Here is a 24,864-nt window from a genome sequence, read left to right as displayed (position 1 = left end):
GTTCGTTGCTCCCCAAAAATCCGAATGGGCCTGCCTGCTTTTTGAACAATCACAACAGTCCATTCACTACTCTTCAGCTTCTTAATTTCCCGTGTTCTTTCTAATTCAGCTCTATATCTCCTGTTTCTAACTGTGCGTAAGGCACTGATCTTATATTGATGGTGGTCTTTCCCCACATGCGCCAGTTGGCCCAAGCTTTAGTGTACCCCTCAGCATGTAGTCTGAATTGATGATCCTCCAGCAGTCTTTGCTGTTTATCTTGGACTGTGTCCCTAGGATTATCCCAATGGGTGAAGTTTGGTGTGTTCATCACTTGTTAAACATCACAATCTGCCACTACTCCTCTTTTCACTGTCTCGTTTCAGCATTTTTGCTTGGATTTCTAAGATGTGTCTGGGTTGCCGTGTAGCAACTAATATTTTTATTGTATTGCTTATTATTGTTTTTTCTAAATGTATTTTCCAGGGATTTTGTGAAACTATCAGCGGCTCCCGGAACCTTCCAACCGGCGCCAGGATCTCCCACCGGAAGCTTTTCGCCGCCCGGTCCCCAATAATGAGCGGACCTGTTTGCCCCGCAGTAAGATGGCGGCGGAGGGGGACTTCCTGCTTCGATACCGAGCGGTTTCCAACAAACTGAAAAGGTGGAGGGGGTGGGGTGAGGGAGAGGAAGGGGGGGGGGATGAGGGAGAGGAAGGGGGGGGGATGAGGGAGAGGAAGGGGGGGGGATGAGGGAGAGGAAGGGGGGGGGATGAGGGAGAGGAAGGGGGGGGATGAGGGAGAGGAAGGGGGGGGGATGAGGGAGAGGAAGGGGGGGGATGAGGGAGAGGAAGGGGGGGGGATGAGGGAGAGGAAGGGGGGGGGATGAGGGAGAGGAAGGGGGGGGGATGAGGGAGAGGAAGGGGGGGGGATGAGGGAGAGGAAGGGGGGGGATGAGGGAGAGGAAGGGGGGGGATGAGGGAGAGGAAGGGGGGGGGATGAGGGAGAGGAAGGGGGGGGGATGAGGGAGAGGAGGGGGGGGATGAGGGAGAGGAAGGGGGGGTGAGGGTGAGGAGGGGGGATGAGGGAGAGGAAGGGGGGGTGAGGGTGAGGAAGGGGGGGATGAGGGAGAGGAAGGGGGGATGAGGGAGAGGAAGAGGGGGATGAGGGAGAGGAAGGGGGGATGAGGGAGAGGAAGGGGGGGATGAGGGAGAGGAAGGGGAGGGAGGGAGGAGGGAGATGGAGGGGGAGGGGGGTGGGTGAGGGGGAGGGGGGGATGAGTGGAGGGTGGGAGTGAGGGGAGGGGAGCAGTTGTGGGGGGAGGGGATTGAGTGAGGGGGTGGGGGAAGGTAGGGGGAGGGGATCGAGTGAGGTGGGAGGGGATCGAGTGAGATGGGAGGGGAGAGGATCGAGTGAGTTGGGAGGGGAGAGGGGATCGAGTGTGGGGGTGCAGAGCGAGTGGGGTGGAGAGGGGGGAGGAGAGAGGAGAGAGAGATAGGGGGACGGGAGAGAGAGAGATGGGGGGAGAGGATCGGGAGGACGAAGGAGAGGGGGAGGGGTGCCAGATGGGGAGAGGTGGATGTGGCGTGGGAAGGAGTGGAGGGGGTGAGGCAGACAGAGAGGGTGAGGGGGTTGGGGGAGACGGGCTGAGTGTTGAGGAGGAGGGAGGAGATGGGGGAGTGACGGGGAGAGAGGAGAGGTTGGATTGGAGAGAGGAGAATAGGGTGGGTGTGGAGGAGAGTAGGCCTGGGGGAGGGTGGGGATGGAGTTAAAGGAGTGTGGGGAGAGGAGTGATGGGGGTGGCAACATTGTGATGGGGGGAAGGTTTTGAGTGTGAAAAGGAGGGTGAGGGCTGGACTAAGGCAGGTGGGGAGTGTGGGTGTTTTGGACTCAGGATTGCGGGGAAGGGTTAGACTGATTGTTGGATGTTTTTTGGGGGGGTGGTTCTTGTGGTTTCTTGGGAGCTCCCTGTTCCTATAACGTATGGGTGTGCTTTCCCTCCTCGTGGCTGGGCTGAGAGCTTTTGTATGGCCCTGATGCACATTCATCCTCTGTGAGCCAAAGCAGGATGTTCGACTGTGGGTGGCTTCATGTCTGGGTCCAGTCCAGACCATCCCCACAGTAAAGACATTGTTATTGCTAATTATTGGATATATCAGATATTTTTATTGCCCAAAAAGACTTTAAATAACTGCAGCATTTAAATACTAACAATATCCAGGCTGACACTCCAGTGCAGTACTGCTGGAGTGCTGCCTAGTCAGAAGTGCTGTCTTTCAGATAAGAGTCTGTCCTCTTGAGTAGATGTTAAAGATCCCGTGGCACTATTCCATTGGCTAATGTTCAACCGACATCAGTGAGTGCATTTTAAAAAAATGCTTAATGGCCCGACTCATGCCTGGAAGAGGCAGTTTGAGGAAAGTGGCACTTGATTTGCGGAAGTCCTTTTCCTGACTCTTCTGCTTGTATTTTACAGGCGGTTTCTCCGTAAACCAAATGTGGCGGAAGCAAGTGAGCAGTTCGGTAAGTGGGGGCGTGTGGAGCTGCTTGATGGGGACCCTGTGGAGGAGGGCCAGTCAGATTGCTTTCCCGCTGTGGATCGGTACCTCCACCCCCCCGAGGTGGAAACCTCGCCCCTCCCCTCGAGCGGTGCCTCTGTTTGTGGAATAGCCACCAGCAGCCTGGGTTGGCACAGGCAGAATGGGCATTGGGAGAGGAACCAGGGGAATCTTTGGGGGAGAATTGTGAATTATGAAGAATATTCACCAACAAGAAGTGTCTTAAATAAATAATATTTAAATAATAGTTAAAACGTTTGTGCAAAACTCCTTCATCTGTGTAGAGGTGAAACTCATTTTATTTTTAAACAGATAAAACCTCTAAAGTACAGATTTTCTTGGCACAAACATTAATACCATTCAGCCTTTTAGGGCCTGAATGGTTGTACAGACAGGACAGACAATATCAGATCCTTTTAGGTTTTGCTTGGCCCCGCATGGCTTTGGAAACAGCATCAATTTAGAATAGTTTGATAGTGTGGCTCGAGTGTTTCTTGCTGTTGTTTGCAGACACTTGGATCTGAACATTGTTTTGGGGTGTTGTCGAATTCCCAAATGTTGATATCCAGTCCTTGCCTTGAGAGGATGCTGCCATCTGTTGGTTGCTGCTGATATTGCAGAGGTGCTGCGGAAGGGACCGTAACATCATAGAGCAGAGAAGGAGGCCATTCAGCACATTGTGCCCCATTAGATAGCTCATTCAAAGAGCTAGCACTGCCACAATGGGCTGAAGCACACCACCTAGTCCCATTTTCTAAAGCCCTACGAATTCTTTTCCCTTCAAGTATTTATCTAATTCCTTTTTGAAAATTACTATTGTACCCGAGTCAACTTATCTGCTACTGAAACCCTTACCCATGACTTTGTTACCTCTAGACGTGACTATTCCAATGCACGCCAGGCCAACCTCCTACATTATACCCTCCGTAAACTTGTGGTCATCCGAAACTCTGCTGCCCACTATGCCCCATAACCCGCACTAAGCCCCATTCGCTCCTTGTGCCCCCAGTCAAACAATGCCTTGAATTTAAAATCCTCATTCCGGTTTCCAAATTTCTCCATGGCCTTACCCCTTCCTATCTCTGTAATCTCCTCCAGTCTCACAACCCACTGAGAGATCCTCACTCATCTAATCCTGGCCTCTTGCACATCCCCGATTTTAATCGCTCCACTATTGGTGGCTCTGCTTTCAGCTACCTGGGCCTGAAGCTCTGGAATTCACTCCCTAAACCTCACTTTCTTCCTTTAAGACGCTCCTTAAAACTTACACCTCTGACTGAACTTTTGATCAGCTGACTTAATACATGCTTACGTGGCTCGATATCACATTTTTGTTTTATAATGCTCCTATCAAGCTCCTCAGGACGTTTTCCTGTGTTAAAGGAGTTGTATAACTCATTATGATAAAAGCAAAAAACTGCAGATGCTGGAAATCCAAAACAAAAATACCTGAAAACACTCAGCAGGTCTGGCAGCATCATGCGGACCTGAAACGTTAACTGTGTTCCTCTCCGCAGATGCTGCCAGACCTGCTGAGTGTTTTCAGGTATTTTTATTTTTGTTTTGTATAAGTCATTATGTCTGCTTCCAACACCCCTTCATTCTGACTCCCAGCAATTTGCTTTATAAAAAGAAATTTCCATTCAGTTTGTCTCTGCTGCTTTTGCCAAGTGCCTTCAAACTGGTTGTTGACTCTTCTGCCTTTGGAAGCGTTCTCTTACTTACTCCATCAAAACCGTTCACGATTCTGAACATCTCTATCAAATCTTCTCTCCACCTTGTTTGCTTGAAGGAGAATAATCCCAGTTTTTACAGTCTCTCCGCATCTCTGTAATCGCTCATCCCTGGTAAATCTCCGTTGCAGTCTCTCTCCAAGGCCTACACATCCTTCCTAAAATGTGGTGCTTAGAAGTGAACGCTGCACTAGCTGAGGCCTAATGGGTGATTTATAAAGTCTTAGTGTAACTTCCTTGCATTCTGCCACCACTTATAAAGCCCTTCAACAGCCTTCTCACTTTATCTGTCACCTTCAGATATTTCTGTTGTCTGAATCCTCTGTTACCGCGCCACCTTTAAAATTGGGCCTTTTAGTTTGAGTCGAGCTCGGAATGTGGCTCGTTTGCATTCATACACAGGGGACCAGTTCTCTGCAAACAAAAGGAATATGTTCAAGCCTTGCATCATTTTTGAATTACCCGAGAACTTGGGGAGCCTATAGCGCCCCATTGTTTCCTCCATGGCAACGCCTCAACCAATCAGAGTCAACTTACCCACCAATCCGCACCCTTTTCTCCTGTAGCATAAATTGTCTGAAATTTGGCATTCTTGTGTTTGTCCTGATAAGTCCGAGACGAAAAGCTTTGAAAACATGGCTCCCTTTTCAGCAATATTTAGTTTATGCTGCCTCCCCTCTCTTTCTTCCTACCAAGATACATCAGTGAGCAGCGTGGAGCTCGTGTGGGGGCCAATTGCCTTCCGCTGACCTCCCAGTGGCTTCTCAGTGACTGAAGGGTGAAACTTAAACACTGACCTTGGACCAATCAGCATTGAGTAAAAACTGCTAATCACTGTATTTGGGTTTAAGAATTGTCTGGGGTCACCAGATGGAGGCTTCCCTTTGAAGAGCTCACCCCCACACCCCACCCCCTCGCTCTCCATCCTCCAGAGAAATCTCCGCTCCTCCCCGTTCTCTGTTCTTGGTTTCGAGTTATTCCAGAGACTGACCTGAGCCTGGCCTGACAGCTCTCCGTCACGGGTTAAAAGAGTTGTGAAGTAATCGCGCAAGCTAAACTCAAGAGTTTGAGTTTCAATATCTTGCATTGCAGGGCAGCTGGCCAAGGAGCTGAAACAGGAGGAGTGCCTACAGTACGCAGGCTTCTGTAACCTGGCCGTGGCAAGGTAAGGGTGTGCCCCTCAATAGGGTCTCCCATCCTCTTCACCAGTGCTGCTTGTGGTGGTGCGGGGGCTGTGTGGAGACTGGGGGAGGTGGATGAGGGATGTGTGGAGACTGGGGGAGGTGGATGAGGGATGTGTGGAGACTGGGGGAGGTGGATGAGGGATGTGTGGAGACTGGGGGTGAGGGATGTGTGGAGACTGGGGGTGAGGGATGTGTGGAGACTGGGGGTGAGGGATGTGTGGAGACTGGGGGTGAGGGATGTGTGGAGACTGGGGGTGAGGGATGTGTGGAGACTGGGGGTGAGGGATGGGGCCATGTGGAGTCTGGGGGTGGGGTTGGGGGCGTGTGGAGGGAAGAGGATGGGGGCCATATGGGGTCTGTGGGGGTGGGGGAATGGAGCTGTGTGGACACTGGAGGTGGGCGTGGGTGGTGCGGAATTAGGGTTAGGGTCTGGGTGGAGGGGAGGTGGCAGGGTTTGTAGATCTGTCCCCAGCTGCATATTCGGCTGCCAGTGTGTGACCTCACCCTCCAGCAGTGGTAGTTCTGTAATCTGGCTGAGCTGTCTTTTGGGACGTCAACTATCTCCCTGTAAATTGTCCAGCCTGTAAATGGGACTTGGATATCGCGACAGAAAGGGTTTCACCAGGTTCCCTGCACTGTTCCGGGTGACAGAGTGGAGCAGAGCCTCAATTGGTCATCGAGAGGCTCCTGCCCTTTTTGGTTGAGGTTCCCCCTCCCTATGGGAAGCTCCTGATGGAGCCAGGTCCCTGCAGTGTGGTATTGGAGGACACAGTTGGTGAGGTTTCTACCTGTGCTGTATGCAGCTTCCTCATTGTCATCCTGGGGACAATGCTGAATGAGACCGGGCAAAGCCTGCAATGAAGCTGGGATCCCTGTGCACCGATCGTCATCCTGTCTCTGCCCCCTGCCCTCAGGTGTGAGCAGACGCTGTTCAACGCCCCCGGGGAAGCCCTGGCTCTGACTGATGCAGCCCGACTCTTTCTGCAGGCTGAGAAGGAGACTCAGAAACTCCAGTGCCCAGGCTTTGAGGAACATTTGCAGGCCGCAACCAACTGCTACAGCTTTGCTATAAAGGTGAGGAAGGAAGGTTTGAATTTGTATAGCACCTCTGGACAGTTTTTTTTTAAGTGTGGTCACGGTTATAATGTAGCATCTGCGGCAGTGAATCTGTGCACAGCAGGATCCCACAAACAACACTGAGATAACTAACCAGGTGATCTGTTTCAGGAACGTTTGTTGGGGGATAAATATTGGCTGGAGCGAACGCCCCTGCTTTTCTCCTGGGAGAGAAGGTGGGGCCTCAGATTATGGTCCAATCCAAAAGACAGCTCCCCCGCCAGTGTGGCACTCCCTCAACACTTCACTGGAGTGTCAGTCCGATTTGTGCACTGAGGTCTCTGGACTTGAACCCATGACCAGTCTGAGGCCATGACTGACACCCAGATTGTCAGAGCGGGAGCGGGTAGGATCCAGGGCGTGGGAGTTTCCCAGTGTCTGAATTAACTGGGAAATTTTGCTTCATTAATATGCAATCTGCGAGGATTCTCCCTCGATTTTCTCACGGGTTGACACGCTGGGGTAGAGTTCCCTGAGCATCGGCGAATCCCTGTCACCTCGTCCAGCGTTACCACACTGAGAGGGTCGGCTGGATGATCAGCTGTGGGGGCATCACAGACTATTCTAATCCTCTGGCCTTGCACTCGAATGAGCAGGTCGCACCTAGATAGTGATCAGGACCAGGAGCCTTAACAGATTCAGCCCACCTCAATCTGAGAGGTCAACCATAGGGTCCAGGTCTCCAGACCCAGGCAGCATTTGGAGTATTCAGTTAGTTTCTGTCACATTGGAATGGGTCGAGCTATAAGTAATCACGGCTCCTGCTGCAGATCACACTCCCATTGGTGAGGGCAGACCCTGTCCGGCTGTGTTATCCTCTCCCAACACTCCCTTCACTCGGTCTCCACTGCCACTTGCACAGTTTCCTGTTGTGGAACTCTCTCCCAGTGGGAACCAGTGACTTAACACGGAAGGGAGCAGCTGGAAAGTACCTCAGACTCCACACTGGACACAAGCCAGTGCCGGACAAAGACCCAACAACGGGAGTAACGCCCAATAAACTCATAACCTGAAGGAGCAACAGGGCCTCACCGTCAACCACATCAAATAGAGGCAAATCATCACCAATAACAGCAACTCTCTTTCTATCTTACTCTCTCATTCTCTCTCTCCAGGTTTATATTGAGTTGAACCAGCCAGTCATGGCAGCAAGTCTGTGTTTAGAACTTGGAAATGCGTTGAAGGTAAAAACTACGTTCACAACTCAGTACTGTCCCCTCCCTCCGGCAGTGCGGCGCTCCCTCACTACTGTCCCCTCCCTCCGGCAGTGCGGCGCTCCCTCACTACTGTCCCCTCCCTCCGGCAGTGCAGCGCTCCCTCACTACTGTCCCCTCCCTCCGGCAGTGCAGCACTCCCTCACTACTGTCCCCTCCCTCCGGCAGTGCGGCGCTCCCTCACTACTGTCCCCTCCCTCCGGCAATGCGGCGCTCCCTCACTACTGCCCCCCTCCCTCCGGCAGTGCGGCGCTCCCTCACTACTGTCCCCTCCCTCTGGCAGTGCAGCGCTCCCTCACTACTGTCCCCTCCCTCCGGCAGTGCAGCACTCCCTCACTACTGTCCCCTCCCTCCGGCAGTGCGGCGCTCCCTCACTACTGTCCCCTCCCTCCGGCAGTGCGGCGCTCCCTCACTACTGTCCCCTCCCTCCGGCAGTGCGGCGCTTCCTCACTACTGCCCCCCTCACTCCAACAGTGCGGCGCTCCCTCACTACTGCCCCCCTCACTCCAACAGTGCGGTGCTCCCTCACTACTGCCCCCTCCCTCTGGCAGTGCGGCGCTCCCTCACTACTGCCCCCCTCACTCCAACAGTGCGGCGCTCCCTCACTACTGCCCCCCTCACTCCAACAGTGCGGCGCTCCCTCACTACTGCCCCCCTCACTCCAACAGTGCGGAGCTCCCTCACTACTGCCCCCCTCACTCCAACAGTGCGACACTCCCTCATTACTGCCCCCCTCACTCCAACATTGCGGAGCTCCCTCACTACTGCCCCCCTCACTCCAACAGTGCGGAGCTCCCTCACTACTGCCCCCCTCACTCCAACAGTGCGGAGCTCCCTCACTACTGCCCCTCTCACTCCAACAGTGCGACACTCCCTCATTACTGCCCCCCTCACTCCAACATTGCGGAGCTCCCTCACTACTGTCCCCCTCACTCCAACAGTGCGGTGCTCCCTCAGTACCGTCCCCCTCCCACCGGCAGTGCGGTGCTCCCTCACTACTGCCCCCCTCACTCCAACAGTGCGGCGCTCCCTCACTACTGCCCCCCTCACTCCAACAGTGCGACACTCCCTCATTACTGCCCCCCTCACTCCAACATTGCGGAGCTCCCTCACTACTGTCCCCCTCACTCCAACAGTGCGGTGCTCCCTCAGTACCGTCCCCCTCCCACCGGCAGTGCGGTGGTCCCTCACTACTGCCCCCCTCACTCCAACAGTGCGGCGCTCCCTCACTACTGCCCCCCTCACTCCAACAGTGCGACACTCCCTCATTACTGCCCCCCTCACTCCAACATTGCGGAGCTCCCTCACTACTGTCCCCCTCACTCCAACAGTGCGGCGCTCCCTCACTATTGCCCCCCTCACTCCAACAGTGCGGAGCTCCCTCACTACTGCCCCCCTCACTCCAACAGTGCGACACTCCCTCATTACTGCCCCCCTCACTCCAACATTGCGGAGCTCCCTCACTACTGTCCCCCTCACTCCAACAGTGCGGTGCTCCCTCAGTACCGTCCCCCTCCCACCGGCAGTGCGGTGCTCCCTCACTACTGCCCCCCTCACTCCAACAGTGCGGTGCTCCCTCACTATTGCCCCCCTCACTCCGACAGTGCGGAGCTCCCTCAGTACCATCCCCTTCCCACCAGCAGTGCAGCGCTCCCGCAGTACTGCCAAGCCCCCGCCCCCCCAATACAAAGGCTTTGGAGATGAGTGGCGAGAGACAGGAAGAACAGCTTCAACTTGCACGAGGTAAGCCACGAATTAGAGTTGCAAAGAGGGTGAGTCGGGGGGGGGGCAGAGGCCACTCTCAAACGGTGCTGATCAGGCCACGCGGCTTTCCCTCAGACCCAGTGCAAAACGGCTTTAAAACAAAACTCCCGACGCTGAGTGAAGATACAGGACTCGTTAAACTGATCAAAGTTAAAACCGGGCAACTCAAAACAAGGACTTAACATTCTGCCGCTGCTCCCCTCTGTATGACAGTGAAATGCCCCTCATTACTGCCCCTCCCCTCCGTCTGGCAATGCAGACCCCACATCCCTCGGTACTGCCCCCTTCCCTCTGACAGTGTGGCCCTCACAGGTGCTGCCCATTCCTCCCCTACAGGGGCTCTGGATTTAATTTCCCCCTTTGTTTAACAATCTTCCATCTTTTCTTTAAACCCCTAAAGGAAATGAATAAACCGGCTGAAGCCTCTGTGCACTTCCAGCGAGCGGCTGAGTTGCAGTCTCAGGTTCCCATTGAATGTCTCCTGTCCCTGGGCAAAGTGGCAACCTGCAAAATCATAACCCGTAAGTACAGTGACCCCCCCTCCACCTCCCCACCTCGGCCCCCTCCACCTCCCCGGCCCCCTCCACCCTGACCCCCTCCACTTTCCCGGCCCCCTCCCCACCCTAACCCCCTCCACCCGCTCAGCGTCTCCAGGCTCCATGTTCTTGTTGGGTGATGTTCCTGTGTGATTTGCGGTGGTTTTATCTGCTTTCCTTGGATGATTTGCAGGTGATTACGACGGCGCATTGGCTGTTTTCACAGAAATGCAGCTTCTGGCTCAGGAGAAAGGATTACAGGTGCCAGGTACCTGTACCCCTGTAGGTGAGTGTGGGAGTGATTCAAGTCCAGTAGCATATGTCTGCAAATGATGTGGAGACATGGGCGCAAACCCCATCATGGCAGCTGGGGAAATTATAATTCAGCTAAATTTAATGAGATTAAAGAGCTAGTTTCAATCATGGTGATCACCGATTGTTGCAAAAGCCCATCTGGTTCACTAATGCCCCTCAGGGAAGGCAATCTGCTATCCTTGCCCATTGTGGCCCACATGTAACTCCAGACCCACAGCAATGTGGTTGACTTTCAACTGGCCCCTGAAATGGCCTCGCAAACCATCCCCATGTGTTCCAAAAGGCTGTTCACCTCCACCTCCTCGAGGACGATTAGGGATGGGCAATAAATGCAGACCTTGCCATCCCCTGAATAAATATGAAGAATTCAGGTCCTTTTTAAATTTATTGTCTGTGTTCGTATTTGTGTTTCTTTGACTAAATTTGAATGTTTACATGTAACGGAAGCTGCGCGTGTTAACTCATTACACAGCGCCTCCACTGGTGGGAACTGTCATTGCAGCGTGACATGTTTACTTTGGTAGCTGCCATTACAGGGAAGTGGATACGAGAATTCATATGGAGGAAGAACATGTGTGCACCACCATCATATTTTTAATCTGTAAGTTCAGATTTCTGTTTGCAGCAGTGATTCTGATATTCCAAAGTCGTGAAGAACCTCTGTGTTTTCAAAATAATTGAAATAAATCTCCACGCTTCTCTCTTGTTGACCTGTGTCTAGATGCCTCATGAAGGAGACGTGACACGATCCATTGCGGCTGTTGTGTGGAGGTTAATGTGACCCGGCCACATGCCTGTGGATTGTAACTCCTGGTGCTTCCCTGCCCCCTGCCTCAGTAGCAGGGTTCTCCCCAGTAACTCGCTAACAGGCTGCCGCTTCAGTGTGGGACAGGGAAGCGTAGGAGCTTTTACTCCTCCTGCAGAGACTGAGTTGATTTCTGAGTGTTTTGCCACAGCGTTAGTGCCACTTTTGGGTTCAGTCACTAATGAGTAACAAAGAATTTGGTCTGATTTGCTCTTTCAGGTGCGTTTATGGATGTCATCGCTAGGTGTGAGGTCTCCCGGGTTCTGCTGCTGATGCTGCTCCAGGTGAGGGTCCTTAAACCTACAGTAAACTCTGACGTGCGCACCGAATGCCTCCCTATGCATCCCAGTCTATGGCCCAGCAGATTCAACTCTCCCTGATTATAGCTCTACCCTTACCGTGTGTCCCTGTTGCCCTCACTCCCTCCCTGGTTGGCCTAATCCTATCACCAAACTTCCTCCCTTTTCTACCTTCCAGATTCACTCAGACTGTGCCAGTTCTCAATCCCTTCCTCTCTGTAATGTGTAAATGTTCCCCTATAAACCCCAACCCTTTGCTTCCTGGCCCTGTAGATCTGAACATCCCCTACTTCATTCCTTGTCATTTTTTCAATTTGTTTTTAGGATTTAGGCATCTCTGGCAAGGCTGGCATTTATTGCCCATCCATAGTCGCCATGTTTGATGCAATGGAGTGCATTGCTGGACCTTTTCAAAGGGCAACATGTTGGTGTGGGACTGGAGTCACGTATAGGCCAGACAGTAAGAATGGCAGGTTTCCTTTGCTGAAGGACATGAGTGAACTGGTGGGGTTTTTCAGCGATAGCTTCATTAACACTTTTACCCACGCGATCGCCAACGTTTGTACCATCACAGGTTACCCAGGGCAGCCCCTATGTGGGCCAAAAGGCACTGACTATTTGCTGTTGCCACAGGGACAATTACAGAGGCACAAGTTTGGCTGTTTTTCAGCTGTTCAGGATCAGCTTTCGCTCCCTCCCCCTAACATTTGACCCCTGCCCACTGCCCTTTGACCTCCTTTAATGTATTTGAATCACCCCTTGTGACTCATGAACTTCTAAGACGGTGACAACCTGTTCAGGAACGTTGAGCCGGGCAGTTTCATTTTGCCTCCCTCTCTCTCTCTCCCACAGCCTCCTCCACAGAAGTTGCTGCTGGAGCATGCTCAGACACTGGAGAAATATGACTGGGAATCATTCGACAGCCACAGCCAAGGTAGAGAGGCTAACCCCTTCCTCTCTCCGCCCTCCCTCCTCGATCCACCCGCACCCAGCCTCCCTCCCTCCCTCCCCCCTCCAACCTGTCCGCTACACCCAAACCCCCTCCCCCGACTCTCCCCTCCCTGACATGCACCCCTCCCAACCCGCTCTCCCTCCATCACTCCCTTCCTCCATCCACCCCCTCCCCCTTCCCCTCCTTGACCCGCCCACCCTCCCCCTCCCTCCCCCTTGACCCGCCCACCCTCCCCCTCCCTCCTTGACCCGCCCACCCTCCCCCTCCCTCCTCCTTGACCCGCCCACCCTCCCCCTCCCTCCTCCTTGACCCGCCCACCCTCCCGCTCCCTCCTCCTTGACCCGCCCACCCTCCCGCTCCCTCCTCCTTGACCCACCCACCCTCCCCCTCCCTCCTCCTTGACCCGCCCACCCTCCCCCTCCCTCCTTGACCCGCCCACCCTCCCCCTCCCTCCTCCTTGACCCGCCCACCCTCCCCCTCCCTCCTTGACCCGCCCACCCTCCCCCTCCCTCCTCCTTGACCCACCCACCCTCCCCCTCCCTCCTCCTTGACCCGCCCACCCTCCCCCTCGATCCGCCCACCCTCCCCCTCCCTCCCCCTCGATCCGCCCACCCTCCCCCTCCCTCCCCCTCGATCCGCCCACCCTCCTTCCCTCTCCTCTTCGACCTGCCCGCCTTCCCTCACTGACCCCCTAAATCTCCCCCCTCTCTTCCCTGCTCACCACCCTCCCTGTGGGGTGTTGGATGGTTGAAGATTGTTTCTAACTGATGTCTTCCTTTCTCGCAGTGAATTACCTTCCTGAGAACATCTTCCTGCTGCTGCAGTCGGTGGTGGTGAGTGATGGGGGTCCCCAGTGGCTCGGTGACGATGTGAGCTGAATGTTGTATTGTCTGGACTGCACCACTGGGGCAGCGCAATGCTGCAAGTCGCTAATGATCGTGGGGAAGAAGAGGATCAGAACCCCATGGTCTGGGGATCATCATGGCCCACTGACCCCGCACCCTGCCCTATCCTTCTGGGCGGACGCTGGCTGACTGGATCGAGCTCTAACCTGATTCCTCCCACGGTAGACTTCCCCCTGCAGAAGCCTCCTGCTTGAGGGTGAGGCACCAGATAGTGGAGGGTGCCCCTGGAATCTATGTTCCCAGCACGATTCCCACCCTGCCCTCATCTTTCCCCACAGAACCCGTACAACCATGTTGTTCGGGGACTGCCAAAGGGCTTCATCCACTACCCCTTGGGCTGGGAGGGGTTGGAGCTGACTAGAGTGTGTCTGGGAAAAGTGTGGAAGGGTGTGTGGTGTGGGGTGTATGTGTGAGGGGGATGGGCAGGTGTGTGTGTGTGCGAGGGAGGGGATGGGGTGTGTGTGTGGTGTGGGGTGTATGTGTGAGGGGGATGGGCAGGTGTGTGTGTGTGCGAGGGAGGGGATGGCGTGGGTGTGGGCTTACAAGAAGATATTGGACACTCTCTGACTTGCTGGTTGTATTATTTTCACAGATGGCCTGCCAGGAAAAGGATCTCGAGTCCTTAAAAGTTCTCCAGGTGGAGCTCTGGTGAGGATCGTGTTGTTTACTAACGCCTGGCCCTCCAATCCCTCACAAGCAGTGCCTGAGCAAAGTTCTGTGGACTCTGTGACCGTGAGCAGCAGCCCAGCCGACCCTGATCCTGCCCTTGTTCACTCACAGGCCCCAGGAAAGTGATCCAGGAGCTTGCCCCCCTCGGACCCCCACTCCCCTCCTAGCCCAGAGTTACAAAGATTTCAGGGTCCCAGTTGAGTGGCTCAGCTCACTGCTTAAATCCACTGAGCCATCGGAGGAGCTGCTGCTAATTTTTCCCGTGAGAGTCCAGAATAATCTGAAAGTGAGAGCACTTCTTCACACTTCAGGGGAGTGGAGATCTAGAACTCTCTAACTGCCGATGAATGAACTGGAGTTTTTGAGACCGAGTTTGACAGATTTGACAGGGTATTGAAGGATATGGAGCAAAGACTGGTAAACGGACTTGAGTTCAGATCAGCCGTGATCTAATTGAGTGACAGAACAGGCTCAATGGGCTGAAGGGCCTCCTGCTGTCCCTAATTTATATCAGGAATGATACCCCAGTGTCCACAGCTGGTCTAAACAAGCACTCGTGGGTTCCTTTCCAGAGTTTGTACACTGCCTGTTCCTCCCTAATGTCCCTGGTGCTTAATGTGGTGACGTGTTCCCAGGTTTAGGGAGCCCAGTGATTTAATGTAAAATAAATTCATGCCTGTGACGAATTTTCTCGCTGATGGGCTCATGGTGCAATGGGCTCGATGTGTAATTGATGGGCTTGTGATATAATGGACTCTCAGGCTCGTGTGTGAGGGGCTTGCAGTGCAATGGACTCGCTGTGTAACCTTCTCCTCTCTCTCTCTCTCTCTCTATAGGCCACTGCTGACCCCAGAACAGAACCACCTGCTGCACCTGGTACTACAGGAGGTCCTGTCACCGTCAGGCCGAGGTGTCTAAGACCCAGCGATCCCACCAAGTACTGTGTAACTAACCGTTGTAGAGATATCAAGTTGTATTTGTATCGTCCAGTGCTCACTGACCCTCCTGCCAGGCAGCTACACTTCAGAGCTTATTTAATAAAGATGGAAGTGATGTGAATTTTCTGGTTTGTGTGAGTTTTTTTTGTTCTTGCATTGAATCAGCTGTTTATTCTGAGACATGGTCTCGTTTGGTAGCACTCTTGTCTTGAGTCAAAAGATTGTGGATTCAAATTGCACTGCAGAGACTCGAGCACATCATTTGTGCTGACACCCAGTCCCATACTGAGGGAATGCTACATTGTTGGAAGTGTCTTTTGGATGAGGCCCTATCTGCCCCCTCAGTTGGACATTAACAATCCCATGGCACTATCTGAAGACAAGCAGAGGAGTTCTGTGTCCCAACCAATATTTATTCCTCAACCAACATCACTATATATACATTAAAAAAATCCTGTCACCGCTTGTTGATTGTGGGAGCTTGCTGTGCACAAACTGGCTGTCATATTTCCCATATTATAACAGTAACCACGTTTCACTTCATTGACTTTGAAACATTTTGGGATGTTGTTCCGAGGTTACATAAGGCGCTTAAAAAAGAGTGGCTTCTCTTTGGGGTTGAGGGGGGCTGATTCTTTGTGAAGATATTTGCAGCCAGTGACTTTGAAGAGACTATGTCTGAGTCAACTATCTCTTCAGATTGATCATGTCTGACTGGTGTATCTAACCCTGGATAGCAAGAAAATAGCAGGGGTTAAAGGTAGGTAGGGTTAATATTGAACTGTGTAGACACGATCAAATTGGGGGTGTATTCAGCAGAGGTAGATGATGCCAAACAACAGGAAAACATTAATGAGCTTGCAAAATGGACACATAACTGGCAACTGAACTTCAATATATGGATGAGTGTGAGTTGGAATCCTTTGGCAGGAAGAATAAGGAGGCCACATGTTAAACTTCAAAGACTGCCTGTGTCTATAGATGCATGAAGCAGACAAAGCACATGTTTAGTCAGAAGCTTGAAGCTATAGCTTGAGGGCGTCACACCACATCAACCATGGCTGACCAGGAGTCTCCTGCCATCCATTCTTAATTAGCACATTCTCTTAGATAATATCACCACCTTCAACACCTCTTTGTTCCTTTGTGACATCTTTTGATTATCTGCTCCTATCACTGCTTGCTTGTCCCTACAACCCCCACCCCCCACCTTAAACCAGCTTATATTTCACCCCTCTCCTAATATTACTCAGTTCTGTTGAAGGGTCATGAGGACTCGAAACGTCAACTCTTTTCTTCTCCACCGATGCTGCCAGACCTGCTGAGTTTTTCCAGGCAATTCTGTTTTTGTTTTGGATTTCCAGCATCCGCAGTAGTTTTTTGTTTTTAGTCTCCAGCTCTTACTGCCTGACATTGGTGTGTGTTGGAAAGATTTGCAAATTGGCAATCAACCTGTTTGACCACATTAGTAACGCACCTTCTGTGGCCAATGGGGGTGGGACTTGAATGTGGAGCTACTGGCTCAGAGGCAGGGACTTTGCCAACAGACCTTCTGGCCACATAGGCCTTGGAAAATAGGTGTCTAAATATGGTAGAGGAAAAGATCAATAAACTTCTTTCAAAAATGTACTATCTAAAGTTTTGCTTTTGCCTTTAATCGGTTAAAGTCTTGTCCAAACTAAAGTGAATGTACCAAATGGCAAGTTGGGTGGCTGAAATCAATTAAGTTACAGGTAACATAAATCTCACCACTGAGCAGCTTGCTAGGCAATTAAGAGTCAACCACATTGCTCAGGGTGTAGAATTACATGTAGACCAAATCAGGTAAGGACAGCAGGTTTCCTTCCTGAAAGAACATTAGTGAACCAAATGGGATTTTAATGACAAAGTTTCATGGTCATCAATACTGAAGCTAGTTTTTAATCACAAATTTATTATTGAATTACCCCACCTACCATGGTGGGATTTGAACCTGTGTCTCCACAGTATTAGTCAGAGCCACTGGTCTGGATAACATTACCACTACACCAATCCAACAGAGCCTTCCAAAACTTTGACCTCCCCAAACTAAAGGACAAGGGCAGATGCTTGGGAATACCATCACTTGCAAGTCCTCCCCCAAGCCACACACCATCCTGACTTGGAAATATGTCGCCGTTCCTTCACTGTCGCTGGGTCAAAATCCTGAAACGCCCTCCCTAACAGCACTGTGGGTGTACCTACACCACATGGACTGCAGCGGTTCAAGAAGGCAGCTCACCCCCACCTTCTCAAGGGCAATTAGGGCAATAAATGCCGGCCTTACTGGCAACGCCCAGATCCCATTAAACAATTTTAAAAAAGGAATATTGATATGTTTTTTAAAGTTATTTTTATTTCTAACAAAGATAGAACAGTAATGCAGATAGGATAGCTTTAAAATGATTTGCAAATCCAATCTTTTCCCCTCAATGATGCTGGTAATATTGGAGGATGAATTGTAAAGCTAGGCACATATAGATGATTAAATAAAAAAAGCTAGGAGAATAATATTGAGCTTAAAGGATTGTTAGGATTAAAACACAGGCTTTCCATTGGACCAGGCGAGGGAGTGGTGAGTAAGAGATTGCTACAATATATAAGGTAATATGTTGCTATACGGCACAAGTCAAACGTTTTGTATATTAAAGCAATGGCTCAGGGAAAGCAGTCATAGAAAGTAACCTTACCCCTGTTTGGCAATCTGATTGAACAAGTGCATGGTCCTAAAATGTCAAATTCAGCAGGAAGCCAGCCTTAAAGAAAATGGTAGAAGAGTGTAGTATCCCTACTTCACGTTCAGTGACGCCAAATCCTAAGCAAATGAGCGTTGGATGTAATGCTGGCGTCTGTGTGGAGTTTTAAGATTAAGGTTTTGTAACAATGAATTAAATGAGTTACCAGACTGTTAGTCGTCAACTTCCAACTCTGGTTCACAACACACTTCAAGTAAGCACAAGACCCCTGATAGTGCAATATTTTCTCGGCCTTTGGATTACCTATCACCGTCCGAGTCACGGTGAACCACAGCGAAGGAGGATCACCTATGGATCGGGGCTTCTTCACCAGGAGGATCCTGTTGAAGGCGTGCGGCTTCCAAGCTACGGAGATCTTCACCCTGCACGACTCCCGCAAAGGCGGTTATTTTGACGTCACGTTCAAGCGGGTGGCAGACTGCGTCCGGCTCCTGAGGGTGTTCGAGGAGAAGAGAGACCTGCCGGAGATGAAGATCCTGACGGCGGAGCCGCACTTTTCTCTGCCGTTGCAACGGGAACGTGAGGTGATGGTGCATGTGTACAACCCCTTCGTCCCTGTCGCCGACGTGGTCACCTTCCTCACCAGGTACTTCGATAAGGTGGGGAGCGGCACCGAGATTCGAGACGACTTGGGGATCTGGACAGGCAAACGCCTGTTTAAGGTCACGCTAAAGACCGATGGTAAGGGAGCCATTTTCCACCCTCCTTCCAGTTTCGCAATCGGGGGAAACCGTGGCTACCTGGTCTACGCTGGGCAACCCAAGCATTGTCGCTCATGCGGCAAGGCTGGCCATGTGGCGGCCAACTGCAGCGCCTCCCTCTGCAAGATCTGCAAACAGGAAGGGCACCAGACAAAAGACTGCAAACAGGCCAAGTGCTGCAACCTGTGTGGCGAGGCAAGTCACCTCTACAGGACCTGCCCCAAACGCTGCCGTACTTACGCACAGGCAGCCAAAGCCGACCAGGGGGAAGCAGAAGAAATGTTCCGTGTCACTCCAACCACCAAGGCCCCCAGGGAGCTCAACGGGACAAAGGAGGACACAGAGAGAGACAAGGTGGAGAAAGAGATTGAAGCAACAGAGAGCCAATCAACAGCACTACCCCCTGAACCTCCCAGTCCTCAGGAATCAATGGAGGAGGAGGCAGCAGTGGAAAAGCAGCAGGGGGAGTGGCGGACGGTGAAGAACAAGAAAAGTAAGAGGGAGCGAAGAAGAAGCAAAGGCGTTTCCCAGAGAAGCGGCAAGAGGCGTCTCCCATCCGACACGGATGACAAGGGCAGCAGCTCTTCGGATGAGGAAGTGCCAGAGCGGCACCGACAGAAGAGGCGGCAAAGCTCCAGGGCGTTGGAGGACGAGACACCCGAGCTCCAGAAAATTGGAGACAACAAGGAGACCAGCGCACCCCAACTTTGCCTGCAACCTGAGGAGGCCAGTGCACCACAGCCCCTGGAATCTGGGAGCAGTGAGGCAATCATCGCACCCCAGCTCCAGGAAGCCGGGAACAGCAACCCCCCAGAGGGGGTGAGTTTTGGAGAAGCTTCTCCAGCAAAGGTCATCTCAAAATCCGCTCACTACGTGAACCTCCAGATGCCACTGGAGCAGAACACGGCCAAGGAGATCTACCTCAGCCCATCCAAAGTGAAGGAATTTGAGCTCACTACAGGTATGAAGGAGCAGACTAAAGGTCTGGGACTCTCAGAGACAGTGGGTTTGGTAGGAGAATAAATGCTTTAATATGGGTTTAAAGATTGTATCCATAAATGTGCGTAGCATTAAATCTACTACGCGATGTGTTGCGACCTTGGACTACCTTGCCAAGGTCAAAGCTGACCTGTTGTTTCTGCAGGAGTGTGCGATACCGCACCTCAGCTCCTACAGGCAATGGTCACGATGGTGGTCCCACGGGCCATCGATCTGGTCGGGCGGAAACGACTCTCGTTCCTCCGGCCTGGGTATTCTGCTGCGGGGAGGCAACTTCACCGTCTCCGAGGTCAAGGAGGTGGTGGGCGGGCGACTCCTGGTAGCAGACGTAATGTACAAGAACGCTCCACTCCGGTTAATTAACGTGTACGGCCCGGCACAAGGGGCTGAGCGGCTGGAGGTTTTTCAGCAGCTCCCACTGCTGCTGGCGACCTCCAGGCCGGTCATTCTGGGCGGGGACTTCAACTGCATCATCGATGCGGCTGGACGATCCGGCAGGGCCGGAAGCAGATTGGACGCTACGTCCAGATCCCTGATGGAAACAGTTAAGGATGCCAAGCTGCACGACGTCTTCAGCAACCCTGCAGACGGAGCGCAGCGTAGATACACCTGGTCGCGGCCAGACGGGTCCATTCGTTCCAGGATAGACTTCCTGTTTGTGTCCCGTGCATTCACAGTCAGATCCACCGAGGTCAAGCCGGTGTTCTTCTCTGACCACTGCCTCCTACTGGCGGACTGCCACTTGGAGGAAGACCTGAGGGTGGGCAGGGGGGCATGGAAGCTAAATGTGCAACTGCTGACCCCAGAGAACATTGAGGAGCTCAAGAGGGATTACAAAGGTTGGAGAACCGTGAAACCCCTCTTTGAGTCCCTGACACACTGGTGGGAAGTGATCAAGGGAAGCATCAAGAGGTTTTTCATCCTCAAAGGCACCCAGAAAGCTAGAAAGGAACAGAGGGAAATGTCCCGACTCCAGGAAAAGATGCAGAATCTGCTCCGGCTGCGGTCGATGGGGGTCGATGTCAAGGAGGAGCTCCAAGAGGTGAAGGGCCAGCAAGCCTCGCACTTTGCCTCGGAGGCCTCCAAGATCATCTTCCGTTCCAGAGTCCGCTCCGTGGAGCAGGATGAGACGTGCTCACGTTTCTTCTTCCAAAAGGTACACAGAGAGCGCTCTGTGATCAGCAGCCTGAAGGAAGAAGACGGCTCAGTAAAGTCATCACGGTCCGACATTCTGAGGATCAGCAAATCCTTTTATGCCGGACTGTATGACGTGAAGCCCACGGACAGCACGGCCTCCCAGTCCTTCCTGTCCTCTATCACGGAGGTCCTAGACCACAGTACTCGGGAGAGCCTAGACAAACCGCTAACCCCTGACGAACTGACTAAGGCCCTCGAGTCCTTCGAGAAGAGTAAAACCCCCGGAAGCGACGGCCTGCCGGCGGAGTTGTATTCGGCTCTGTGGGACTTGATCGGCCCAGACCTGCTAGAAGTGTACGAGAGTATGCTCCTGGCCGGCAGCATGTCAGAATCCATGAGGAAAGGCATCATCACCCTCATCTACAAGCACAAGGGGGAAAGGGAGGAAATTAGAAATTGGCGACCCATTTCACTGTTGAATATGGACTATAAGATTCTGTCCAAGGTCATCGCCAACCGGGTCAAATCCACTCTGGAATTGGTGATTCACCCTGACCAGACCTGCTCTGTGCCAGGCAGGAAGATCTCTGACAGCCTGGCGCTGCTCAGGGATACGATTGCCTATGTACAGGACAGGGGTGTGGATACCTGCCTCATCAGCTTGGATCAGGAGAAGGCCTTTGACAGAATATCGCACACCTACATGGGGGATGTGCTCTCCAAAATGGGGTTTGGGGAGGGAATTCGAAATTGGATCCAACTGCTCTACACTAACATCAGTAGCGCAGTCTCAATCAATGGGTGGGAAACAGATAGCTTTCCGATTAAATCTGGAGTCAGGCAGGGCTGCCCTCTCTCGCCTGTCCTTTTTGTGTGCTGCATAGAACCCTTTGCCGAGTCCATCAGGAAGGATCCGGGCATAAGAGGAGTGACGATCCCAGGCAGTGGAGGCACTCAGGTAAAAGCCTCCCTGTACATGGACGACGTCGCCGTCTTCTGCTCGGATCCGCTGTCGGTGCGCAGACTGATGCACGTCTGCGACCAGTTCGAACTGGCCTCGGGAGCCAAGGTAAATCGTGGGAAGAGCGAGGCCATGTTCTTTGGGAAGTGGGCTGACCGATCCTTTGTCCCCTTCACTGTCAGGGCTGACGGCCTGAAGGTGCTGGGGATATGGTTCGGAGGGACCGGGGCATGCGTTAGAAACTGGAAGGAGCGAGTGGCTATGGTGAAAAGGAAACTGGGCATGTGGGAGCGACGCTCCCTCTCCATTGCGGGTAAGAACCTGGTCATCAGGTGTGAGGTACTCTCGCTGTTGCTGTACGTGGCGCAGGTCTGGCCCATTCCACACTCCTGCGCGATGGCGATCACTCGAGCCATCTTCCGCTTTATCTGGAGGTCGAAAATGGATCGTGTCTGCAGGGACGCGATGTACAAGCCTCCAGATAAAGGGGGAAAAAACGTGCCCAACATCGCCCTCATACTGATGGCCACCTTTGTGTGCGGCTGCATCAAGCGGTGCGTAGACCCTCAGTACGCAAACACCAAGTGTCACTACGTGCTGAGGTTCTACCTGTCCCCGGTGTTGCGAAGGATGGGTCTGGCCACGCTGCCGCGGAACGCTCCAAGTAGTTGGACCGTGCCGTACCACCTGTCCCTGGTGGAAAAATTTATGCAGAAAAACACCTTTGACCACAAGTCCATCAGGCAGTGGTCAGCACGTAACGTCCTAGAGGCCCTGAGGGATAAGGAGAGGGTGGACCCTGTGGGATGGTTCCCCGAGCAGACTGTCAAAGTCATTTGGCAGAATGCCTCATCGCCAGAACTTTCCAACAAGCACCAAGACGTAGCTTGGCTGGTGGTGAGAAAGGCCCTCCCCGTCAGATCCTTCCTACACGCCAGGAGTCTCACCCCCTCTGCACGATGCCCTCGAGGTGGCTGTGGTGGGGAAGAGACCGTTGTTCACCTCCTTGTGGATTGTGCCTTTGCAAAGAAAGTCTGGAGAGAGATGCAGTGGTTGCTGTCGAGGTTCATCCCGAGCAGTTCTGTGACACAGGACTCTGTGCTCTACGGGCTGTTCCCAGGGACACACACCGAGACAAACATCGACTGCAGCTGGAGGATCATCAACTCGGTGAAAGAGGCGCTTTGGTCTGCCCGAAACTTGTTGGTCTTCCAGCACAAAGAGTTGTCCCCGACCGATTGTTGCGGACTGGCACAATCCAAAGTCCAGGACTACGTGCTGAGGGACGCACTAAAGCTTGGGGCAGCTGCCGCAAAGGCGCAATGGGGAAGGGTCGCTGTCTAAGACCTTTCTACCACAGCGCACCGAGAGACTGGGAACTGTTTAGAGCCCCTCGGGCTGTACAGATCAAAATGAAAGGCTGTAAATGACTGTAATATTGTTTGTACTGATGCACCTGGTGATACATTTTGTAAAAGTTTAACCTGGATTGTACCCTTGTAATGTTGTTTTTGAAATGGTTTGGAATGTGATTGAAGATATTTTATGAATAAAGTATATTTTTACAAAAAAAAAAAAAAAAAAAAAAAAAAAAAAAAAAAAAAAATATTTTCTCGGCCTTTGGATTACCTATCACCGTCCGAGTCACGGTGAACCACAGCGAAGGAGGATCACCTATGGATCGGGGCTTCTTCACCAGGAGGATCCTGTTGAAGGCGTGCGGCTTCCAAGCTACGGAGATCTTCACCCTGCACGACTCCCGCAAAGGCGGTTATTTTGACGTCACGTTCAAGCGGGTGGCAGACTGCGTCCGGCTCCTGAGGGTGTTCGAGGAGAAGAGAGACCTGCCGGAGATGAAGATCCTGACGGCGGAGCCGCACTTTTCTCTGCCGTTGCAACGGGAACGTGAGGTGATGGTGCATGTGTACAACCCCTTCGTCCCTGTCGCCGACGTGGTCACCTTCCTCACCAGGTACTTCGATAAGGTGGGGAGCGGCACCGAGATTCGAGACGACTTGGGGATCTGGACAGGCAAACGCCTGTTTAAGGTCACGCTAAAGACCGATGGTAAGGGAGCCATTTTCCACCCTCCTTCCAGTTTCGCAATCGGGGGAAACCGTGGCTACCTGGTCTACGCTGGGCAACCCAAGCATTGTCGCTCATGCGGCAAGGCTGGCCATGTGGCGGCCAACTGCAGCGCCTCCCTCTGCAAGATCTGCAAACAGGAAGGGCACCAGACAAAAGACTGCAAACAGGCCAAGTGCTGCAACCTGTGTGGCGAGGCAAGTCACCTCTACAGGACCTGCCCCAAACGCTGCCGTACTTACGCACAGGCAGCCAAAGCCGACCAGGGGGAAGCAGAAGAAAGGTTCCGTGTCACTCCAACCACCAAGGCCCCCAGGGAGCTCAACGGGACAAAGGAGGACACAGAGAGAGACAAGGTGGAGAAAGAGATTGAAGCAACAGAGAGCCAATCAACAGCACTACCCCCTGAACCTCCCAGTCCTCAGGAATCAATGGAGGAGGAGGCAGCAGTGGAAAAGCAGCAGGGGGAGTGGCGGACGGTGAAGAACAAGAAAAGTAAGAGGGAGCGAAGAAGAAGCAAAGGCGTTTCCCAGAGAAGCGGCAAGAGGCGTCTCCCATCCGACACGGATGACAAGGGCAGCAGCTCTTCGGATGATGAAGTGCCAGAGCGGCACCGACAGAAGAGGCGGCAAAGCTCCAGGGCGTTGGAGGACGAGACACCCGAGCTCCAGAAAATTGGAGACAACAAGGAGACCAGCGCACCCCAACTTTGCCTGCAACCTGAGGAGGCCACTGCACCACAGCCCCTGGAATCTGGGAGCAGTGAGGCAATCATCGCACCCCAGCTCCAGGAAGCCGGGAACAGCAACACCCCAGAGGGGGTGAGTTTTGGAGAAGCTTCTCCAGCAAAGGTCATCTCAAAACCCGCTCTCTACGTGAACCTCCAGATGCCACTGGAGCAGAACACGGCCAAGGAGATCTACCTAAGCCCATCCAAAGTGAAGGAATTTGAGCTCACTACGGGTATGAAGGAGCAGACTAAAGGTCTGGGACTCTCAGAGACAGTGGGTTTGGTAGGAGAATAAATGCTTTAAAATGGGTTTAAAGATTGTATCCATAAATGTGCGTAGCATTAAATCTACTACGCGATGTGTTGCGACCTTGGACTACCTAGCCAAGGTCAAAGCTGACCTGTTGTTTCTGCAGGAGTGTGCGATACCGCACCTCAGCTCCTACAGGCAATGGTCACGATGGTGGTCCCACGGGCCATCGATCTGGTCGGGCGGAAACGACTCTCGTTC

General features: G+C 52.8%; 1 protein-coding gene across 2 annotated transcripts; it reads left to right on the top strand.

Moving 5' to 3' along the window:
• The first annotated feature begins 524 nt into the window (after window positions 1–524).
• Window positions 525–15,087, top strand: f8a (coagulation factor VIII associated). 2 transcript variants are annotated; one of them, XM_078532101.1, is made up of 12 exons: window positions 525–643; window positions 2,455–2,501; window positions 5,362–5,434; window positions 6,368–6,527; window positions 7,685–7,753; window positions 9,948–10,068; window positions 10,277–10,369; window positions 11,423–11,487; window positions 12,355–12,436; window positions 13,241–13,287; window positions 13,952–14,007; window positions 14,865–15,087. In XM_078532101.1, exons 1-12 carry the CDS (start codon window positions 585–587, stop codon window positions 14,944–14,946), a joined length of 954 nt encoding a protein of 317 aa, XP_078388227.1. In that variant the 5' UTR covers window positions 525–584; the 3' UTR covers window positions 14,947–15,087. The 2 variants fall into 2 exon arrangements, with proteins under 2 accessions (XP_078388227.1, XP_078388224.1); XM_078532098.1 differs by lacking the exon at window positions 10,277–10,369 and having other exon boundaries at window positions 538–643.
• Window positions 15,088–24,864: the final 9,777 nt, after the last annotated feature.

The sequence above is a fragment of the Cetorhinus maximus genome, chromosome 29 (genome assembly GCF_964194155.1).
Source record: "Cetorhinus maximus chromosome 29, sCetMax3.hap1.1, whole genome shotgun sequence".
Taxonomy (NCBI): Eukaryota; Metazoa; Chordata; class Chondrichthyes; order Lamniformes; family Cetorhinidae; genus Cetorhinus; species Cetorhinus maximus.
The sequence above is the reverse complement of the archived record's forward strand: the minus strand, read 5'-3'. Positions and strand labels throughout refer to the sequence as shown.

Bases quoted from the DNA above. Each gene is read 5' to 3' on its own strand.
- f8a (XM_078532101.1), top strand. From the start codon at position 585: ATGGCGGCGGAGGGGGACTTCCTGCTTCGATACCGAGCGGTTTCCAAC. The intron at 10,069-10,276 runs GTAAGTACAGTG...GATGATTTGCAG, and splicing joins AACCTGCAAAATCATAACCC to GTGATTACGACGGCGCATTG. The intron at 14,008-14,864 runs GTGAGGATCGTG...CTCTCTCTATAG, and splicing joins GTTCTCCAGGTGGAGCTCTG to GCCACTGCTGACCCCAGAAC.